This window comes from Phytophthora sojae (genome assembly GCF_000149755.1).
Source record: "Phytophthora sojae unplaced genomic scaffold PHYSOscaffold_3, whole genome shotgun sequence".
Taxonomy (NCBI): domain Eukaryota; phylum Oomycota; class Peronosporomycetes; order Peronosporales; family Peronosporaceae; genus Phytophthora; species Phytophthora sojae.
The window spans coordinates 8,519,824-8,537,056 of record NW_009258117.1 but is presented as its reverse complement, the minus strand read 5'-3'; the positions used below and the strand labels follow the sequence as shown (position 1 = coordinate 8,537,056).

Sequence of the window (17,233 nt, the reverse complement as noted above, 5' to 3'; positions counted from 1 at the left end):
AATGCAACTCGATACAAAAACCAAGTTACTGCGGCAATCATTACGGTACATCACCCGTCCGATGGAAGGAAGCCTCGACACTTTGTGGCCCCGCAGCGACACGGATGCCCTTCTGCTAGCTCTACCCCGCCATCTAATGCACTGCTAGTACTGCTGTCACTACTAGAGCCTCCTCCGTAGTCGAACGTCAGCTCCTCGCCAGCGTTGATCCGTTGTCTGGCGAACAAGGCCAAGCGCGGGATGAACGAGTCCACGCGCACCGCCGCCACCTCGAGGTTGGGCGCGCAGCTGTGGTTGAAGAAGCGCGTCGCGCTGCCGCTGCTAGACGCGTCCACGTTGGTGCGCACGACGTCGAAGCCCAGCGCAGAGCCGCCGCCGTCTTCCTCTTGGCGGGCCACGTGCTCCCGCAGTGACAGCACGTAGTTGATCGCCTTGGGATCGTAGCGCTGACGATAGCGCCGCTGCATCTCGCGGGTCGACACGAGTTCACCCGTGTACTCGCCCACGTGCTCGCCGCGCTCGATCCGCTGCGCCGCCAGCACTCCCCAGCCTTTGCCCTCGCGCTCGGTGACGACAACTTCAACTTGGCGGCCGCGAAGGACGCGCTGGCACCGCTCGTCGCTCTGTTGGTGCTTGGAGAGGAGGTCCGCAGGCAGACTGTACCGCTCGCTGGCGGTGCTGAGCCCGCCTGGGAGTTGAACCGCCGTGACGTATGTGAAGACCAGGAGCTCCACGACGGCGCGGAGCTTGGCGTGGAAGCTTGATGGCGGAAGCTGCTGCACTGGAACGGGCAGCGCCTCCTTCCCCATTGAGATGTCGGACGTCGCAGCGTCGACCCACGCTCGAAGAGCCTGACGCGCTGCCTTGCAGACGCACGCGAGGGCCAACGCCGAGCCGACGTCGAGCCACAGACCTCGCTGCGGCGCGAGAACGACCACGAGCACGTCGTCAAGCAAGGCGGTGGCGGGAGAGCCTCGGAGCTTCTTCATGCTGTGACGGTGCAGGAGGAAACGCGGCGGTCGTCTCTGGCACGGTAATCCGTGTTCTTGATTGGCGACATGTGAGGCGGGACCCGAGAGAAAGTCGTGACCTAGCTGTAGAGTGAGTTGATAGTTCGCTATTACCTTAGTTCCTAGTGTATATACTTGCTACGACGTAGTGTAGATCATTGCACGCACGCGTCGCTCGACTTTCGAGACGCTTGCTTATAGAGTTGATAGACTTGAACGACGACGATGGATAACATAAAGCCTCCTCCTCCGCTTAGCTGCGCAGGAAGCACTCGACGAGGTGCGGGATGGCCTGGCAGCCGTCGCACGCGGCGTCTCTCGAGTGGGGCTCCGTCTTGCTGCTGAGCGCCATGGCCACGAAGGCGTTGCAGAAGCTCTTGAGCACCTTCTTGCGGCGCTCGACGCCGGCGCCGAGCTTGACGTAGAGCCGCGGCTGCGACAGCGAGTAGAGGATGAAGTGCATGTACTTGCTGCAGTACTTGCAGATGTGGCCGTCCTCGTGCTTGCGCTGCGCGTAGGCCCAGGCCTGGTAGCGCAGCTCGGCGAAGTCCGATAAGCGGTGCAGCACCTGGTAGTCCGGCTGCGAGGCGCTGGCCGTGGGCGTGTTGAGCGTCGGGATGCGCGACGTGTGGTGCAGCAGGAAGACGTCCACGACGTAGTAGACGACGTCATGCCGCACGACGGTCGCGTTGATCTCGACGCGGTCGACGGTCTCGAGGAACGAGATCGGGGCCGCGGCCTGCGAGGACCGCGTGGGGACGAGCGGTACGGGGGTCAGGTGCTGGAGCTGCGGAAGCTGGGGCGTCGTCATTCGATGGCGCGCGGGCGACGAGGTGGCGGCGGCGGTGCGGTCTGAGCGCTGGTTGAGAGGGTTCTGATGTCAATGCGCGCTGGGCGGCGAGTTGAAGAGTGAGTAGTGATCCTCCGGGCCGGCTGAAGCCATTTCTGTGAAAGGCAAACCCGAGCTTCAAGCCCGGTCTTTTCCACGCGGGAAACTTCAAGTGCGTCTGCAAATAGCGGTGAACCCGTTAAACCCGTTATGTATGGCTCACTAATCCGCGTTAATCGCTACACTCACACCTCTGTACCTGCACAAGGGCTGCTGAAATTCAACGCTCAACATGCATGACAAGTTGCAAGTTGCAAGGCGAAATAGCTGCGTAACCTTTGCGCCAAAAAATAGGCAAAGAAAATCTGCCGACATTTGGCTAAAGCGATTACCCTGTCTTATTGAATATTGTTATGGTATTTCTAACATTATACAAATATGCAGGTTGTGCGTCATGCACTTGCTGCAGCGAGGCTACTGCACGCGGCTGAAGATTGGCGCTAGCTCCAGTCCTGCACAGCGCTCCTCTATCCTCAGTCCTCCAGCACACGTGTGCATCACGCCTTGACGGTCCGAGCGGTGCTGCTCGGGCCTCGGCAGACCACCGCCACGCGAGGAGCTCATTTTACTAGTTCAGCCACCAGCTTGAAGCCGGATTGCGGCAAGCGCGCTCGTCGTAGCATTTGGCATGGCGAGGAAACGCCTGATACACACGTTAATCCTCGTTGCCCTTGTCTTTGCTTAGTCGCCGACTCTAGCCGCTTGAGCTTCAACAACGGGCATGCGACTTCCGCTGCCCAGTGGGCCCACGCAGCGGACTTGACGACCGATTTGCGGGGCCATAGCCGGAGCGGAGGTGGTGGCGGCGCACATGGGGCCTGGCAACATGCGCAGCAAATTGCTGCCAGCAAGACCGGCTCGTGAAAAGAATTTACTTGGCCCTGGCTGGCTGGTCTGTCCAATACTAAGTAAAGGGCAAGTGCAATACAAGTATACGGTAACAGGACCGGCGGAAGTGCAGCGAAAAGAACATGCGTACCTGGTAAGCTGGCAGTTAATGCAGCTTTCTCTCCGCTCGAGTCAGCAACGACAAAGTTAGATGTATGCTGAGTTCGAGCTACCGTCGAGCCTCGGTTCGAGGAGAGCTCAGAGCTCAGAGCCCTGAGGCGATCCGGCTGAGCTTTGTTATTTTGGCAAAACAGCGCGTCACCTCTTCAAGTGAAGGTTCTTCCCGCCGGTCCAGGTAACGGTCGTTTGAATTTCTTTCGCTCTCCCGGTGCGACTGAGGGCTCAGCTTTGAGAGTTTCGTAGCAATTCATCGAGGCGGAAATGCTCCGACAAGCGCAGCCTACAGCGCCGACGCACCACGGAGACATTGGACTCGTTGGCAACGAATTGTTGCCCCTGTCGGAAGTCCAGCTTTTAAAAATCAGGGCCCGGCCGAGTCAGCTCGCAAAGACAAGCACGCCGAGTAAGATGAGCAGGGCGGCAACTGCAACGACGGCTGGGCGTGGAAGGACCGCTTTGCTCTGTTGTCGCGCGGGGCTCCAGACACCGCCCAGCTAGCTTCACTGAGTGACGCTGGCCCACCACAAACCACTCCAGACACCTGAAACTTCAGGCTCCCCGCCGCCCCCAACTTTGGGCAAGCGAGGTGTGCTGTGCATTCATTTGACGTGCTAGGCGATTTTAATCGCGAAACGGCTTCAACTTACCCTTCAACTGTGTGCTTCCATGCTCTGCAACTGTACAGTATCAGTTGTGCCGTGTTGTGTCAGCTTGCTTGGCAAGTCTCGGAGTTACAAGACATCTCTACAGAGTCTCGCAAGTGCTAATGCCGAAGGCGTGTTACGACAAGCTTCCGATACCATAAACCGCCAAGCAAGATATTTGAGGGAAAACCTGTTGGTCATGCTCTTTAACTGTGCTGAATTTCGGTGCGGCTCGATGTCCAGGCAGTACGTCTGCATCGGTGCTCTTTTCGACGGATCGCCACGGCACCCGCGCTACTCTCGAACAAACGCGATCGACTGCCAACGCAGAGCCGACAACTGCCTTTCATCAGAGTGCTGCCACGACAAAACCATTCCTGCACGCGCAGTTAAGGATGAAGCTTGATGGAAAGATCACGTTACTTGCAAAAGGCTTTCATTCCTACTACAGCTCACGCTGCGGGCAACGATCCTGGGGGCTACAGGTCCGTCTTCTTCGAGTAGACTCCAGCCGCACTCTGATCAGCCTGGCCTTCCAGCTCCTCCACCATAGCGGCCTCAGCGTCCATCGCCTTGCTCTGGAACAGCGTCTTGCGGAACCAGAACGCCAGGTATACGAGCGCCAGCATGGTGGGGATCTCGATCAGCGCGCCGACCACACTCATCAGTGCCGGGTCCGACTTGAGTCCGAACGACGCAATCGCCACTGCCAGCGCCAGCTCAAAGTTGTTACTGGCGGCCGTAAACGACAGCGTCACGGCCTGCTCGTACGTGGCCCCGAGCCACCAGCTCATGAGGAAGGAGACCACGAACATGAACATGAAGTAGACCAGCAGCGGCACGGCAGCGTAGATGACCTTGTCCAGGTTGGACGAGATGCGCGTGCTCTGCGAGGCGAAGAGCACGACGATCGTGAAGAGCAGCGCCATGAGCGTGAGCACGCCGATACGAGGCGTGAACTTGTCAAAGTACCAGGTGTCGCCCTTGGCCTTGGTCAGCGCGTACCACGTGAGCAGCGCAGCCACGAAGGGCGCACCCATGTAGATGCCGACGTTCTTGGCCACCTCGCCCATGGCGACGTGGATCTCGGCGCTCGAGTCGATGCCCAGGTGGCTCGGGAGGTCGTTGATGAAGAGACCCGCGTAGGGCGAGTAGAGCCCGATGGTGATCACGGAGTTCATGGCTACGATAGCAGCGCAGTACTCGGCGTCTCCGCCCGCGAGGCTGTTCCAGACCACGACCATGGCGATGCAGCGCGCGCAGCCCACGAGGCTGAGCCCCGTCATGTAGCCGACGTCGTCGCTGAAGAAGGCCGACGAGAGGAAGAACATGACGAAGGGCCCGAGCACCCAGTTCTGCACCGTCGTGAGCAGCAGCAGCCGCCAGTCGGCGAAGATGCGGTGAACGAGGTTCCAGCGCACCTTGGTGAGCGGCGGATACATCATGACGAGCAGTCCCACAGCCACGAGGACATTGGTGCTGCCCACGGTGGTGTCGTCGATGAAGCTCTGGATGGCGTCGATCTGGCCGAAGCCGAGGCCCGCGCCCGCGGCCAGCACGATCCAGAGCGTGAGGAAACGATCCAGGAAGGAGAGCTTGCCCACCACGCCCATGCTCGGGGTAGCGGTGTCAGCGGACGTTGAAGTGCCGTCGGTGAGAGGCTGTTGCAGTTGAGAGTCCGACATGGTGACGGGGCCCTGGCGGCAGGAAGGCTGACGCTTGAAGAGGTGGTGCACTGGAGAAACGGGTGTGTGGTTTTCGTCAAGAAGGCAAGTGAGCTCGACTGCGGCACATGCTCGTCGTGCAAGCGGTGCTGCAGCTTCAGCTTCGAGGTAGAGATGTAGCATGTGACGACCAGCGGAACGGAGAACCATTACCTGCAATATCGCATATAATATAAGATCCATGGAGAAAAGGGTCCTTCCAGAACGCATTCTAGACCTCCCAGATCCAATACGTGCTGGTGCGTGACCCGCACTGCGGGTGCGGCGTGTAGCTACGATTCGTAGCCTGTTCATGCAGTCGCCGACACAAGCTTTCTTCGGAGCAGTCGCAAGCACAATGCGCACCACCCTCCTACACGAACAAAGCAACTACTGCTTTCGCGCTATCATTTGCTTCTCTGGCCCACTTAAGAATCGACAATTCAATTTAACCTCATTTTTTGCGAACTCATCTGATTGGCTAAATATACGGTTTCAGCCATATGATTGGGTACGAAGTTTGATTAGAGTACAAGCTCACGAAATTGCTTAGAAAAACCTCAAAATCTAGACGAATGCCACACCTTCCGCACACGGCGAACTGCACAGCACTGTACTGACAGCTAACTAAGCTTTCCAATGATACCATTGTGGTATAATATCGCCAAAAATTGTAGCCATTTCGCAAAAAATACCTAATGTTACCCAAAATCGGGCTTACGAAATTTGTTCTGTTTCCCTTAATCCTGCTTTTTTTGAGCAGCCAATAGTATAACGCGAAACCCTAAAATCCCAGCTTTCTTTTGAGCTATTATTTGTCTCCGACAGATTTTTTTTGATTTTTTTAGAGCGGAAAAATAGAAATGTCGATACTTAGGTGGGCCAGAGAAGTATTGTACAGGCGACGCATCAGGCAATCCGTAGTCTACGTCGCTCAGATGCTCTTTTCGATGAACAGCATGCCGCAGAGGAACCCGGACGGCGACACCCCGGCAACCAGCTCAGTGACGGCTTCGTCCTGCCACAGATTCGTCGAAGGTGAGGGCTCCGGTTCGTCCACTTTGTAGCGGATCCTGGCCACCCGAGGAAACGCATTCGTCATGGCCTGCTTGATCTTGGAGAAGTGCTGGCACTGCTTGCGGATGTCCGACGTCAGCGCAGCCACGAGCTGCGAGGCGTCGCGGTACCCGAGCGTGTTGATCTTGAGATGGTCCAACGTCGTCCAGTAGGAGCAAATGTGGCGGATGATGATGTCGCCGTGGCGCCGCGCGATGTTGGACGTGAAGAAGCCGCTGTACGGGATCATCTCCTCGCGCATCTCGTACGTGCGTCGGTCGATCTCCATCTGATGCATGTCCTGCTCCTTCCAGGTGGGCAGCTCGCGCTTCACCGCTTCTCTCCACTCGCTCACCATCCCGGCCACTTTGGTCTGGTACTTGCCCACCTCGTCGGCGTACAGCTGGCACACCGCGCAGGAGACTTTGCCCGTGTCCGGGTCCACGTGCATGTTTTCCCAGTGGAGGCCGAAGAGCGACGTCAAGTTGCCGTTCTGCGCACCCAGTGCTTCGCTGATCCGGCGAGCGACGTCCTGTTCAGCGGCGTCCTGCCCGTCGTTGTTCTGCCTCCTGCCGCCTCTGCTCTCGGGCGGGTGCAGCCGGATGATCACGGGTCTGGCCGTGTACACTGTGGCCGCGTACTTGAAGGAGATGTAGCTCTGCGGCAGCAGTTTGGTGACCATGAAGTCGATGATGGAGAGCAGTGGCACATGCTGCCACTGCGGTGTGTCGCGCACCGTGTCCCGCCAGTACGTGAGCTCCTTGCCCGCGGCCGTGCGCACGTGGCAGTCTTCCCAGATGTCGGGCGCACGCTCCTCATCGCCTGCGGCGTCCTCATCCTCGTCCCAGTCGCTCTCCGCGAGAGGCTCGCCCGCCTTCCACGCCGGCGTCAGGTGCCACCAGTCGGCCGCGCACTTCTGGTGGAAGTGCTGCGCGTAGCGGGTCTTCTCGAGCGCCGTGGCGCTCAGCACGCGGTCGAAGCGCAGCCAGCGGCTCATGTTCAGCAGGTTGATGGCCTCGCGCAGGTCCAGGAACTCCACGAGCAGCGCGCACGGCAGCCGGAAGAAGGGATCGGCCTCGCCACCGCTGGCGCTCGAGGCCCGGCGGCGCCTCATCGGGACAGTCAGACTATGAGAGCCTGGCAGAGGGAAGGGCTGCGGGCGCTGGCCAATGAGAGCGAGTGCAAAGAAGGCCAGTGCGACTTCAACATGGATGTTGCCTTTTTTGCTAGGTGCCGAGCCGCTGGCTGCTACCAACCTGCTGGCTCATTCTGCTGGCGTCCTTCATGCGTCCTGGTCCAGGGCGTTGGCGATGACCGGGTCCTTGGGGCGGCTCTTGTCGGCCGCGAGTCCCACGAACACGGGGAAACGCGGGATGCCGTCGTTCGTGAGCTCCTGGCACTTGTACACGACGATGCTACCGATGGCGGGCGGTTTGTCGCGCTGCGCGTCCGAGAGCCCGCTGGCCACCTTGAACATCTTACCGCTGGCCATGCGGCAGCGCAGCGCGCCCACCATGCCCACGTACTTGCCCTCGCCGTCCTCGTACGCGAGCACCTCGACCTCGCCGTCGTGGAAGCTCTTGATCTTCAGCAGCGACGACGACCCGCAGCGTACTTGCTGCCCGGCTCGCGGATCATGAGCCCTTCGCCCCCAAGCTTCTCAATCTTGTTGAAGACTCGGTCCAGGTGCGCGAGCGACTCGCACTTGGTGTGCTCCACCCACTTGATGTACTTGGACGATGCCTTGTCCACTACGCCCTTGGCGTGCGCCATGCGCTCCTCGAACTGCTTCGTCTTGAGGCTCGGAGCATCGAACACTTTGTACACGAGCTTCTCCTAGTCCTTGGAGCCCTGTGTCTTGGCGATGCCGACTGTGAACTGGAAAGCGCCCCGCCCTCCGAAGAGCTCGCCGTCCAGATGCACGTCGTCTGGGAACCCGGCAGTGAACCAGCTCGGCGCCGGAAACTCGTTGCCCAAGCGCGAGAGGAAGATCTTCTTGCTGCAGTCCCAGAAGGCGCGCACGCCGTCCAGCTTCTCGCTGATCCACCAGCCCACCGGGTCGTCCTTCTCGCGCTCCCATTTCTTGGCCAGCAGCACCTTTGGGGCCGTGGTCTTCACCACTGCCCTGGAGCTGCCGCTGTCACCCGCAGAGGCTGTGCCACGAGGAGCAGTAGCCGAACCGCGGGCGCGTACAGTCTCGTATTCCACGCCGAGAAGCTCCTTCAGGTGCTTGCACGTCCGCGAGGTCGGTGGGTGGCGTTGGTTCCTCCACGCCGGACAGCTGCACGAGTAAACCCTCCCGAGGCGCTTCACGATGTACATCGAGCCTGATGCGCTCTTTACGTCATGAAACGCCCCGTCCACGAGGAGGACCTTGGGCTCGATACCATTCAGCGCCCCAGTCTCTTCGTCATACTCCACCTCTCCATCTCCATCTCCGCTAACCGCAGAAGCCTCCACAACTGCTCGCTTCTTGCTCGGTCTAGCGGGGGACTTGGCTTCCACTGCTACTGGGGTCGCTGCAAGCTTCTGCTCCCACTGGCCCTCCGTCAGCACGGTCACTCCGAGTTTCTGCGCCTCCTTGAGCTTCTGCCCAGCCTTGTCGCCACACACGAGGAACGTGGTGATCTTGGTCATCCTCGGCTGCACCCGGAAGCCCCTCGCCTCCGCCTCGGCTGTCGCCTCCTTCTGCTCTGCCTCATGAGCGTCCCAGTGAACACAACCGCCGCAGGCTCCTGCCCCTTCGCCTCTTCGTCTTCTTCGTCAGCGCGCGCCTTCCGCTTCCTGGTGGCCGCGTTACTCGGAGAGGGGACGGCCTCCTCCTGCCTGCCACTCTTCTGCTCCTTTGCATCCGCTGCGGAGTCCGCGGCCGCGAGCTTCTCTCTCCACTGCTGCTCCGTAAGGGTCGCGACGCCCAGCTTAGCCGCCTCCTCCATCTTCTTGGCGCCCACTTTGGCCCCGCAGACCAGGAAACTCGACGACGCCGTGACGCCGTGAGACGGTTCCCCACCACGGGGCCTCGGCCGCTGCGTCCTTGCGCGGCTGCGAGAGCGTGCCGGTGAACACCACGACGCTCATAGTCTTAGCGTTGCAAGTGCAGTTGAAGTGGCTCGACCGATACGATATAAGAGCGGACCATCACTCTTGCATCCCTTCCAATGCTACTAAAAGCGTTTACAGAGCTGCTCTTGTTTGCAAATTAGTATAGTATTTCATTTCTAGAGCATTTTGAGTTGAGTTCCCTTGTCAAAACGTGGACGCATTTTCCCAATCGCGCTTCAAACATGCAGAGCTCGGGGGCGCGGCCGGCGGCGGCGGACGCGGGCGACAGCGCCACGTCCAAGTGGATGAAGATGATCTCGTCCACGTTCCTGGGGGAGGGCGGCGGCTCCTCCCTCTTCGCGCGGCGCTCGTCGGGCAGCGCAGCAGGCGGCGCCCTGGGCGTCTCGCAGGAGTCGCTGGGTCGCTGGGCCAAGCTGCGCGCCGAGAACGGGCTGGACCCGACGCCCGAGCTCAAGATCGCGCTCGTGGGCGGCGCCGCAGTGGTAAATGCACTGGATTTGGGTCGTTTGCGGATTGGTGGGACCTATTTCTGACGCTGTTCCGACCCTTTTCCCCCTGCAGGGCAAGACCAGCATCGTGCGGCGCTGGCTGCAGCGCTCGTACCCGGCCACGTACTCGCCCACCATCGGCGTGGACGTGAGCTCCATGACGTACAAGCACCGAGGCCAGGAGCTGCTGCTGCACGTGTGGGACGTCTCGAGCGCTGAGGTGGACGCCAGCGCGTCGTCGCTGCACTCGCTGCTGTGCGAGGACCTGGACGGCATCTTCTTTGTGTTCAACGTGCACCGCGTGAGCTCCATCGCGGCCATCGACAAGTGGCGGCACTGCCTGTCCAAGTACCTGTCTCCCAAGGAGGTCCCGTGCTTCCTCATCTCGCACAAGGCCGACCTGCTGCAGAAGAGGGTCATGACCAGCGACGACATCGCGGCGTATGCACGGGTAGGTGGAGCAGAGCTTGAAGGGGGCGTGTCGTAGTGCAGTTGCTGATGTGGACTTTTGCTGCGTTGACTGCAGGCTGCAGGGTACAAGGGCTGGATGTGGACGGTGGGCAAGCCGAACTTTGGCGAAAATGAAAAGAACCCGGCGGTGCGCGAGGCACTGGAGCGCATGGTGGAGTTCATTTGCAGGGATCGCATTGCCACCGAGCACATTCGGCTCGCACGCTTGGCAAGACCTATGGTAAGATCATGATGACTGTAGTTGTTACACTTGATGTCTTGTTGCAAAAGCTGAGGAGGCGTGTGCTGATATTTGCTGTATGAAGGGCATATTGGAGACGTCCGGCAACCCCGCGCCGCTGGAAGTTATCCAGACGGAGGACGCGCTGCACCATTTCTCGACTTCTCTATTGCGAATCCCCACGAAAGCGATCACGACGCTGCCACGCGACGAAAACATGATGCCAATCAACGAAAAGCCCAACCCGAACGAGGGAGAAGAAAAGAGTGCGGCGGATACTCACGTTGCGGCTGCACTACGGAGTGATAAGCGGGCGCCTACATACGGCGGTAACTGGATCCTAGGCAATGACAAGGGGGTGTATCTGCGTGCCACGAACAGCAGTCTCCTTGGAAACGACGAGACTGACGATGACTCGGAGTCTGTTGAAGAGTTTCAGTTCCCGTTCTCGAGCTCGAGGCAGCTCAACGAAGAGGAAGATGCTGCTGCAGCAGCTGAGACTCGCAGGCGCGAGAAGGAAGAGGAGGACCTTGAAAGGCGCCGAGAAGAAGAGAAGGCGGAACGGGATCGACGTAACGACCAGGAGGCGTGGCATTTCTTCGCTGGCAGTATTAGCCGCGCCCAAGCTGAGTCACTTCTCGCGTAAGTTGCGCCATTTCGGAAGCAGTGGCGGATTGGCGACTAATCGTTTCATTGTGATGTCTAGAAATCGAGAGCAAGGTACATTCCTGCTGCGTCGAAAGGATGCACAAACTCTTATCCTCTCGTACAGGGGCCCGGGCCACGTGCACCACGTGCTCATTGAATTCTCGAATCAAAAGTACCACATCGGCTCGTCCAAGGTAAGTTCGCCATCTACAGATAGTGTACTTCGGTTACTCACCGAGAACGATATCACTGCAGGCATCGCAAGCAACACCTTTCAGCACTCTGTGGAAATGCCTGAGGAGTGTACGCCGTTATGCATATCGAGGACTGGTATTCAGCCGTAACGTGGACTTTAGTGTAGTCAACAAGCAGGAGCTGATCCTTGAAGACGACATCATGGCGTCCAGCAGTGTGACTGATGCTACCACGCCATCAGCAGCGCCGATCACGCCAAGCATCTGGCGCACACGAACGCGAAGCGGATCGAGCAGCTCCTTGGGCGAGCGTAGCAACAGCAGCAACGGCCGCCAAGCGTCCCCAACCACAGCTCCACGGAAGAATCGACATACGCCAGGCCTGCAAGCCAACCAAGAGCAAGTGAAGATACCTCCCCAGGCCAGAATCGACGAGCTGAGCGGCGAGTTCTACGACCACTTAACGGAGAGGTTGTCGTACTTGGCTGCGCAGCAGAAGGCCGAGACACCTGAAGGCGGTAAGCAGATATGGCTAGGCTATCTAAACTGGTTTGGACATCGACTAACCTTGCCGTGACCAACTAGACGACGATGACAAGAGCCTGTGTCTGTCCGAAGATATCGAGCCTCTCCTCGAAATGGTACGCGACGTATTGAAACGTGGCTTACGGGAGCCTGGGAGTAACTGTTCATGTGGTCTCAGGCGGCGCAGGAGAAGAGCGAGCTGCGTCAGGTGCGCGGCAGCAATGCCGAGACGCAGTGGCGGCAGATTGTCAAGAACATGGAGGCCTGGAACCGCATCGTTATGAACCTGGTACGCGTCTGCCAGCACCACTACCGCCGCCACCGCCACCACCACTACCAAACTCGCTAACCTCTTCACCCTCTGCACAGGAGCTTAGCACGCTCAAAGTCGCCTAAGAAGCTCTGCATGCACAAACGCAGTGTTGAAGTCTCTGCCGAGCCCGTAGTGACAGCACCGTGAAGACGAACGTGACAGGCCGAGCACGTTGAAGCAAAGGGCGACGAGTGTAGCCATGTGTCAATCCTGAAGTTCTATTTTTGTCCTCTCACTTGCGCTCACTACTGAATAGCCCAGTCTCACTTCCGATTTAGCTCGCAACGTCCGACATGATGAGCGCCGAGGCGGAGGACGCGCCGCTGCTGGTGGGCGGCGGCGCCCAGCGCCGGCCTCCGTCCCCGCGCCGCAGCAGCAGCGCCCCCGACGAGGCCGCGCTGGAGCTGGAGCTGGGGCGTCTGCACGCGCAGCTGGCGCAGGATGCGCGTCCCAAGCCGCAGCAGACGCAGCGAGTCAAGGAGATGCGGTCCGAGAGCGGCGCGTCGTCCGCCGTCTCCGCCGCGAGGAGCGTCAAGGCGGCCGAGCGGATCTCGGTGGCGGTGGTGGTGGTGCACCTGCTCAAGGGCAACATCGGACCGGGGGCGATGTCGCTGCCCAACGGCTTCTCCAAGACGGGCGTCTACGCGGGTCCAGTGCTGTTCGTCGTTGTGGTGGGTTGGGCGCTGACTGCTCTGTGTGTGTGGGGTATTTTACTTGTTGTTGACTGGCTGCTGGGTGTAGGCGCTTGTATCCGTGTACAACATGGAGCTGCTGCTGCGCTGCAAGCACCTGGTGAGTCCAAGAGCGCCCATGTCCTTCGGAGACGTTGGAAGGGAGATCCTGGGTCCCAAGGGGAAGATGTTCATCGACGTGTTCCTAGTGGGCACGCAACTCGGCATCTGCTGCGTTTACTTCACTTTTGTGGCGACCAACATCCACGTCGTTCTCCCTGAAAGGTAAGGAACTGCATGCTGCTAGCCTCCTGCTGATGCATGCTGCCTGTTGCTCATTATTGTGATTTCATTGTTAGTCTCCAGGACGCTATCAATGAGCGGCAACTCATCTTCGCCATATTTCCTGTGCTTCTCATGCTCTCCTGGGTGCGTACGCTACGCCGCATCACGCCGTTCTCTGGACTCGGTGCGTTCTGCCTTTGATGTTGACGGCTTTGCTTCATGCTGACTCGTGTGACTAACGTGATGACCAGCCAACTTTGCAGTGCTGTCGGGCATCGCCATCGTCTTTTACTACTCCATCGACTATTGGAAGCACCCGAAGATTCAGCCGCGACAGAGCCCTCTGCTTGCAGACTGGAGTCAATTACCCGAGTTCTACGGCACGGCGGTGTACTCTTTCGAGGGCATCGGTCTCGTGCTGCCCATTCAAAACGCAATGGCTGAGCCCGAGAGGTTCTCGCGAGTGCTGGCAATCTGCATGCTGTCCATCCTGGTGCTTTTCCTTTTCATCGGAGAGGTGCCAACTATCGCCTTCGGCCGAATCGACAATGGTAGCATGACGGCCGTACTGCACGACTACTGCGAGGGCTGGCTTGTCACGATGGTAAGAGGTGTGAATAATGCACACGTTGGTTATGACGGAAGTGCTCATCCGTATCACTTGTTTCTAGGCAAACGTAGCGCTAGCCTTTGCGTGCACGCTCTCCTTCCCCATCCAGTTTTACCCTGCGATCGACGTGCTGGAGCGGATGCTGCGGCATAAGTCTCTGATGCGGCCAGCACCACCGGCGGAGCCTGCGCGCGTGGCATTGGAAGCGCGCCGGCGCCGCAAGGCCAAAAAGAAACAGCAGTACCGCTCGTTGCATGGACTTGAAGGCGGTCTGGACTACGACTGTGACGGCCAGGCCGACGACCACGACGTTATCCTATCTGCCAGCACCAGCAACAAGAGTCGGCCACTATCGCTCTACTCGCTACAAACGATGCGGCAGTCCTTCTCCCCTATCGCTTCTCTAGCCACGGTAGCGGCTGCAGCTAGCATGTCTTCATCTCGGTCGTCGGTTGGCTGTCTGGAGAGATTGGTCTGCAATTTATCACCGTACGAATGCAATCGCACGCTGTTTCGCTCCATGCTGTGCACGAGCCTCATGGTCATTGCGGTCTGCGTTCCTGACGTGGGTCTTCTCATCAGCCTCTTCGGATCCGTGGGCTCGAGCATGCTAGCGATTGTGCTGCCACCCGTGCTCTACATCGTGGCCTCGGGCTCCACACTCTCACTACCCTCGCGTGTATTCCACTGGGGGATCGTTGTCTTCGGCATCGTTGGGATGATCGCTGGCACCGTGCAGGCCATGCGCCAGGTCATAGCCTCCTTCAACTGACCTGCTCAAGCCAGCTAGACCCTATTTGAAATCAACACGCAGAGCATTGCTTGTACAACTCATGCGCTTGCCGTCCTGCCCTCTAGCGGTGCTGCCTGTTTGTATTATCCTCTTTACGGATTGAACCCGCGAAAGCAAAGGGTCGACAATAACGCGTAAATGCACATGGACCTACCAGCGCCGGCCCGCTGCTCTTGGTGAGTTGGTTGGGTTGGCCTCCTTCGCCATCCTGTTTCTTGTACCATGGGCGCCGACCCGGCATCAATCCTCCTTTACCCCTTCGCGTTTGGCTGTTAGACAGCACACCTGGCATTCGCTTCACTCACACTTGATGTTGCGATAGATGCGCTTTGTAAACACACTGCTGCCGAGGTACCCGACAGTGCCACACATGATGAAGAACGCGAAGCAAAACAGTCCCCTACGAGCCACACAGCAACCAAAACAACCACAGCGTTAGTAAGCTAACACGAGTATCCGGATGCTGCCAACGAAAGCAAGCTACGTACATGTAGCCGAAGTAGAAGCACGTCTGGAGGAAGCCCGACATGTTCGTCTTGAAGAAATAGAAATAGATGGCGTAGATGAAGACGTAAAGCGCGGTGCTCCCTGCGGCAGCGAAAGACGTCCAATGCCACCGGTAGTTCTCCGCGTTCAGCAGGAAGTACGTGCACACGATGGTCACGCATAGCGTCACGATCGTCAGGATGATGAACACCAGCAGCATGAAGCCGTACACGTAGTAGAACTTGTAGTTCCAGAACGACGCGAAGATGAAGTACATCTCGATGAAGATCGAACCGAACGGCAGCACACCTGTGAGCGCGATCAGCACCGGCGGGCGCAGATACCAGCGCGCCTCGGGAACCTCGCGGGGGAACTTGTTCACACGGCACGGGAATCCTGCCTTAGCGGCTCCGTGGCGGCCCAAGATCGTGCCCAGGACGGCTAGCGGGCACGACACGAAGAACCACACAAGCACCACTTGCACGATCGTCACGAACGGGATGGCGTAGGTCGTGCCGTAGAACACGGCCAGCGCGTTGATGAAGAACACCAACACGAACGTGACCGTGGGGAGCAGCGCCGACGATAGGCACATGGCGCGGATCCAGTCCTTCGAGACGCGCGGGTAGAAGAACTGGTGATAGAAGGCGCCGCTCGCGTATCCGTTGGCCAGCGACGAGAACGCGTAGACCGTGAGTCCCACCGAGACGATGCCACCAGGCTCAATGTAGAGCGACGATCCGATGGCGATGAGCATCAGACACACCGCCAGCACCAGCAGCTGCGCGCCCGTGCCCACGAGCGCCGTGAACAGCAGCAGGTAGGGCGGCGCGCGGAAGACGTCTCCGTGCAGCAGCTTCCATCCCGAGTTGGCGTCGTCCTTGAGCAGCGACGACTTGCCGTCCATCATGAGCTCCTCGGCGTCGTCCTCGGCGAAGCGCGCGTAGTCGTTCTTGAGCGTGCGCAGCAGAATTAGCGCCACGAGGCCGCAGAGGAAGATGACCATCATGAACGAGTTGAAGATGGAGAACCAGTGGATCTGGTGCTCGAAGAACTCGTCCTCGAGGTAGCGGTCGAAGCGGTCCTCGAACGCGATGTCCGTCTTGGACCAGACCACCTCGTACGTGAACTCGAGCTTCTTGTTGGACGCGATGGACGTCAGCACGTCCGAGTACGTGAGGTTCACGTGGATGATGTGCGGCCCGTTGTACGAGATCGAGTACTTTTTGTGCGTGTAGAGCACGCGCGTGCCCACGGGGAAGAGTTTGAGGTACTCGACGTCGTCCGTGGGCTTCATTACCTTGCCCACGAGGCCCCACACGGGCAGGTCGTCCACGCTCATCTGGTACCAGTAGTGCTCGTCCACGGCGGCGCCGAACTGCAGCGCGTCGGCGTCCGAGAGCGTCTGCTCGCAGAGCTTCGTCTTGGGCGTGTCCACGCCGAACTGGAGCCGCTGGCCCGAGTTGAACAGCTCGTTGCCCTCCAGGATCTCGCCGATGCCCAGCGCGTGGGCCTCGGGCTGCTCGGCGCCCGGCGCGCGGCAGAAGGGCAGCGTGTTGTACGTGTACGTCTCCTGCGGGTTGTTGAACGGGCCGATCTTGTTCACCCACACCACGACCTCCTCGCCGGGTGTGTACTGTATCCGTCATATGATATGACGCGCACAAAGGAAGGAAAACAGGAAGGAGATATGACGTTAGTTGGCTCATATTGCCAATATGAGAGTTCACGTAATCTTTTGCTTTTGGCTCGCACGCACCTCGTGCGTCTCCACGTCGGCGGAGGTCGTCGACGCCAGCAGCGACGCGGCCGCCAGCGCCACCACGCGCGTCCACTTTCCCATGGATGGAGAGACGGCGGAGCGGACGGGGGTTGAGGACGAGGCTGTCGGCTGCCTGGCTGAAGAAGAGGAAGAGCTGCTGCTGCTGCTGCTGGCGGGCGCTTGCTCGCTCGCTCGCGTACGCGTGTGCTTCTCCGGCGGAATGAAGCGACTATGGGGGAAGAGTGACACGCCACTCGTATGAGGGATATTATGTTTGTTACACAAGTTGAAGTGAATAAATCACTTCAACTTGCAACAACGGGCAGCTTGCCGTTGCCCCCCCCACAGTCCTCGTTACCACTGTATCGCCTATCTTCGCCTTAACTTCGGCCCC

At 59.1% G+C, this 17,233-nt stretch overlaps 8 protein-coding genes across 8 annotated transcripts; 2 read left to right on the top strand and 6 right to left on the bottom strand.

The window, feature by feature from the left end:
• Window positions 1-65: 65 nt before the first annotated feature.
• Window positions 66-554, bottom strand: PHYSODRAFT_408331 (hypothetical protein; the record flags this gene model as incomplete). Its single annotated transcript, XM_009526460.1, has 2 exons — window positions 66-121; window positions 164-554. Coding segments are annotated over 2 exons (447 nt in total), but the record flags the coding sequence as incomplete, so codon positions are not given.
• A 548-nt stretch (window positions 555-1,102) lies between these two features.
• PHYSODRAFT_557802 (hypothetical protein) lies at window positions 1,103-1,821 on the bottom strand (the record flags this gene model as incomplete). Its single annotated transcript, XM_009526459.1, has 1 exon — window positions 1,103-1,821. The coding sequence occupies one exon, from the start codon at window positions 1,819-1,821 to the stop codon at window positions 1,264-1,266; it is 558 nt and encodes a 185-aa protein (XP_009524754.1). The 3' UTR covers window positions 1,103-1,263.
• A 2,209-nt stretch (window positions 1,822-4,030) lies between these two features.
• PHYSODRAFT_251430 (hypothetical protein) lies at window positions 4,031-5,164 on the bottom strand (the record flags this gene model as incomplete). The annotated part of the gene is made up of 1 exon (XM_009526458.1): window positions 4,031-5,164. One exon carries the CDS (start codon window positions 5,162-5,164, stop codon window positions 4,031-4,033), a length of 1,134 nt encoding a protein of 377 aa, XP_009524753.1.
• Window positions 5,165-6,188: 1,024 nt separating this feature from the next.
• PHYSODRAFT_489087 (hypothetical protein) lies at window positions 6,189-7,424 on the bottom strand (the record flags this gene model as incomplete). The annotated part of the gene is made up of 1 exon (XM_009526457.1): window positions 6,189-7,424. The coding sequence occupies one exon, from the start codon at window positions 7,422-7,424 to the stop codon at window positions 6,189-6,191; it is 1,236 nt and encodes a 411-aa protein (XP_009524752.1).
• A 168-nt stretch (window positions 7,425-7,592) lies between these two features.
• PHYSODRAFT_313931 (hypothetical protein) lies at window positions 7,593-9,388 on the bottom strand (the record flags this gene model as incomplete). The annotated part of the gene is made up of 7 exons (XM_009526456.1): window positions 7,593-7,887; window positions 7,926-8,146; window positions 8,183-8,731; window positions 8,774-8,792; window positions 8,850-8,995; window positions 9,160-9,283; window positions 9,321-9,388. The coding sequence occupies 7 exons, from the start codon at window positions 9,386-9,388 to the stop codon at window positions 7,593-7,595; spliced, it is 1,422 nt and encodes a 473-aa protein (XP_009524751.1).
• Window positions 9,389-9,657: 269 nt separating this feature from the next.
• On the top strand, window positions 9,658-12,203 carry PHYSODRAFT_489080 (hypothetical protein; the record flags this gene model as incomplete). Its single annotated transcript, XM_009526455.1, has 7 exons — window positions 9,658-9,855; window positions 9,935-10,312; window positions 10,388-10,552; window positions 10,638-11,194; window positions 11,259-11,394; window positions 11,456-11,943; window positions 12,107-12,203. The coding sequence occupies 7 exons, from the start codon at window positions 9,658-9,660 to the stop codon at window positions 12,201-12,203; spliced, it is 2,019 nt and encodes a 672-aa protein (XP_009524750.1).
• Window positions 12,204-12,528: 325 nt separating this feature from the next.
• On the top strand, window positions 12,529-14,570 carry PHYSODRAFT_488347 (hypothetical protein; the record flags this gene model as incomplete). The annotated part of the gene is made up of 5 exons (XM_009526454.1): window positions 12,529-12,903; window positions 12,974-13,188; window positions 13,263-13,372; window positions 13,440-13,792; window positions 13,860-14,570. The coding sequence occupies 5 exons, from the start codon at window positions 12,529-12,531 to the stop codon at window positions 14,568-14,570; spliced, it is 1,764 nt and encodes a 587-aa protein (XP_009524749.1).
• Window positions 14,571-14,888: 318 nt separating this feature from the next.
• PHYSODRAFT_299515 (hypothetical protein) lies at window positions 14,889-16,920 on the bottom strand (the record flags this gene model as incomplete). Its single annotated transcript, XM_009526453.1, has 3 exons — window positions 14,889-14,991; window positions 15,080-16,713; window positions 16,837-16,920. The coding sequence occupies 3 exons, from the start codon at window positions 16,918-16,920 to the stop codon at window positions 14,889-14,891; spliced, it is 1,821 nt and encodes a 606-aa protein (XP_009524748.1).
• Between the last annotated feature and the right edge of the window lie 313 nt (window positions 16,921-17,233).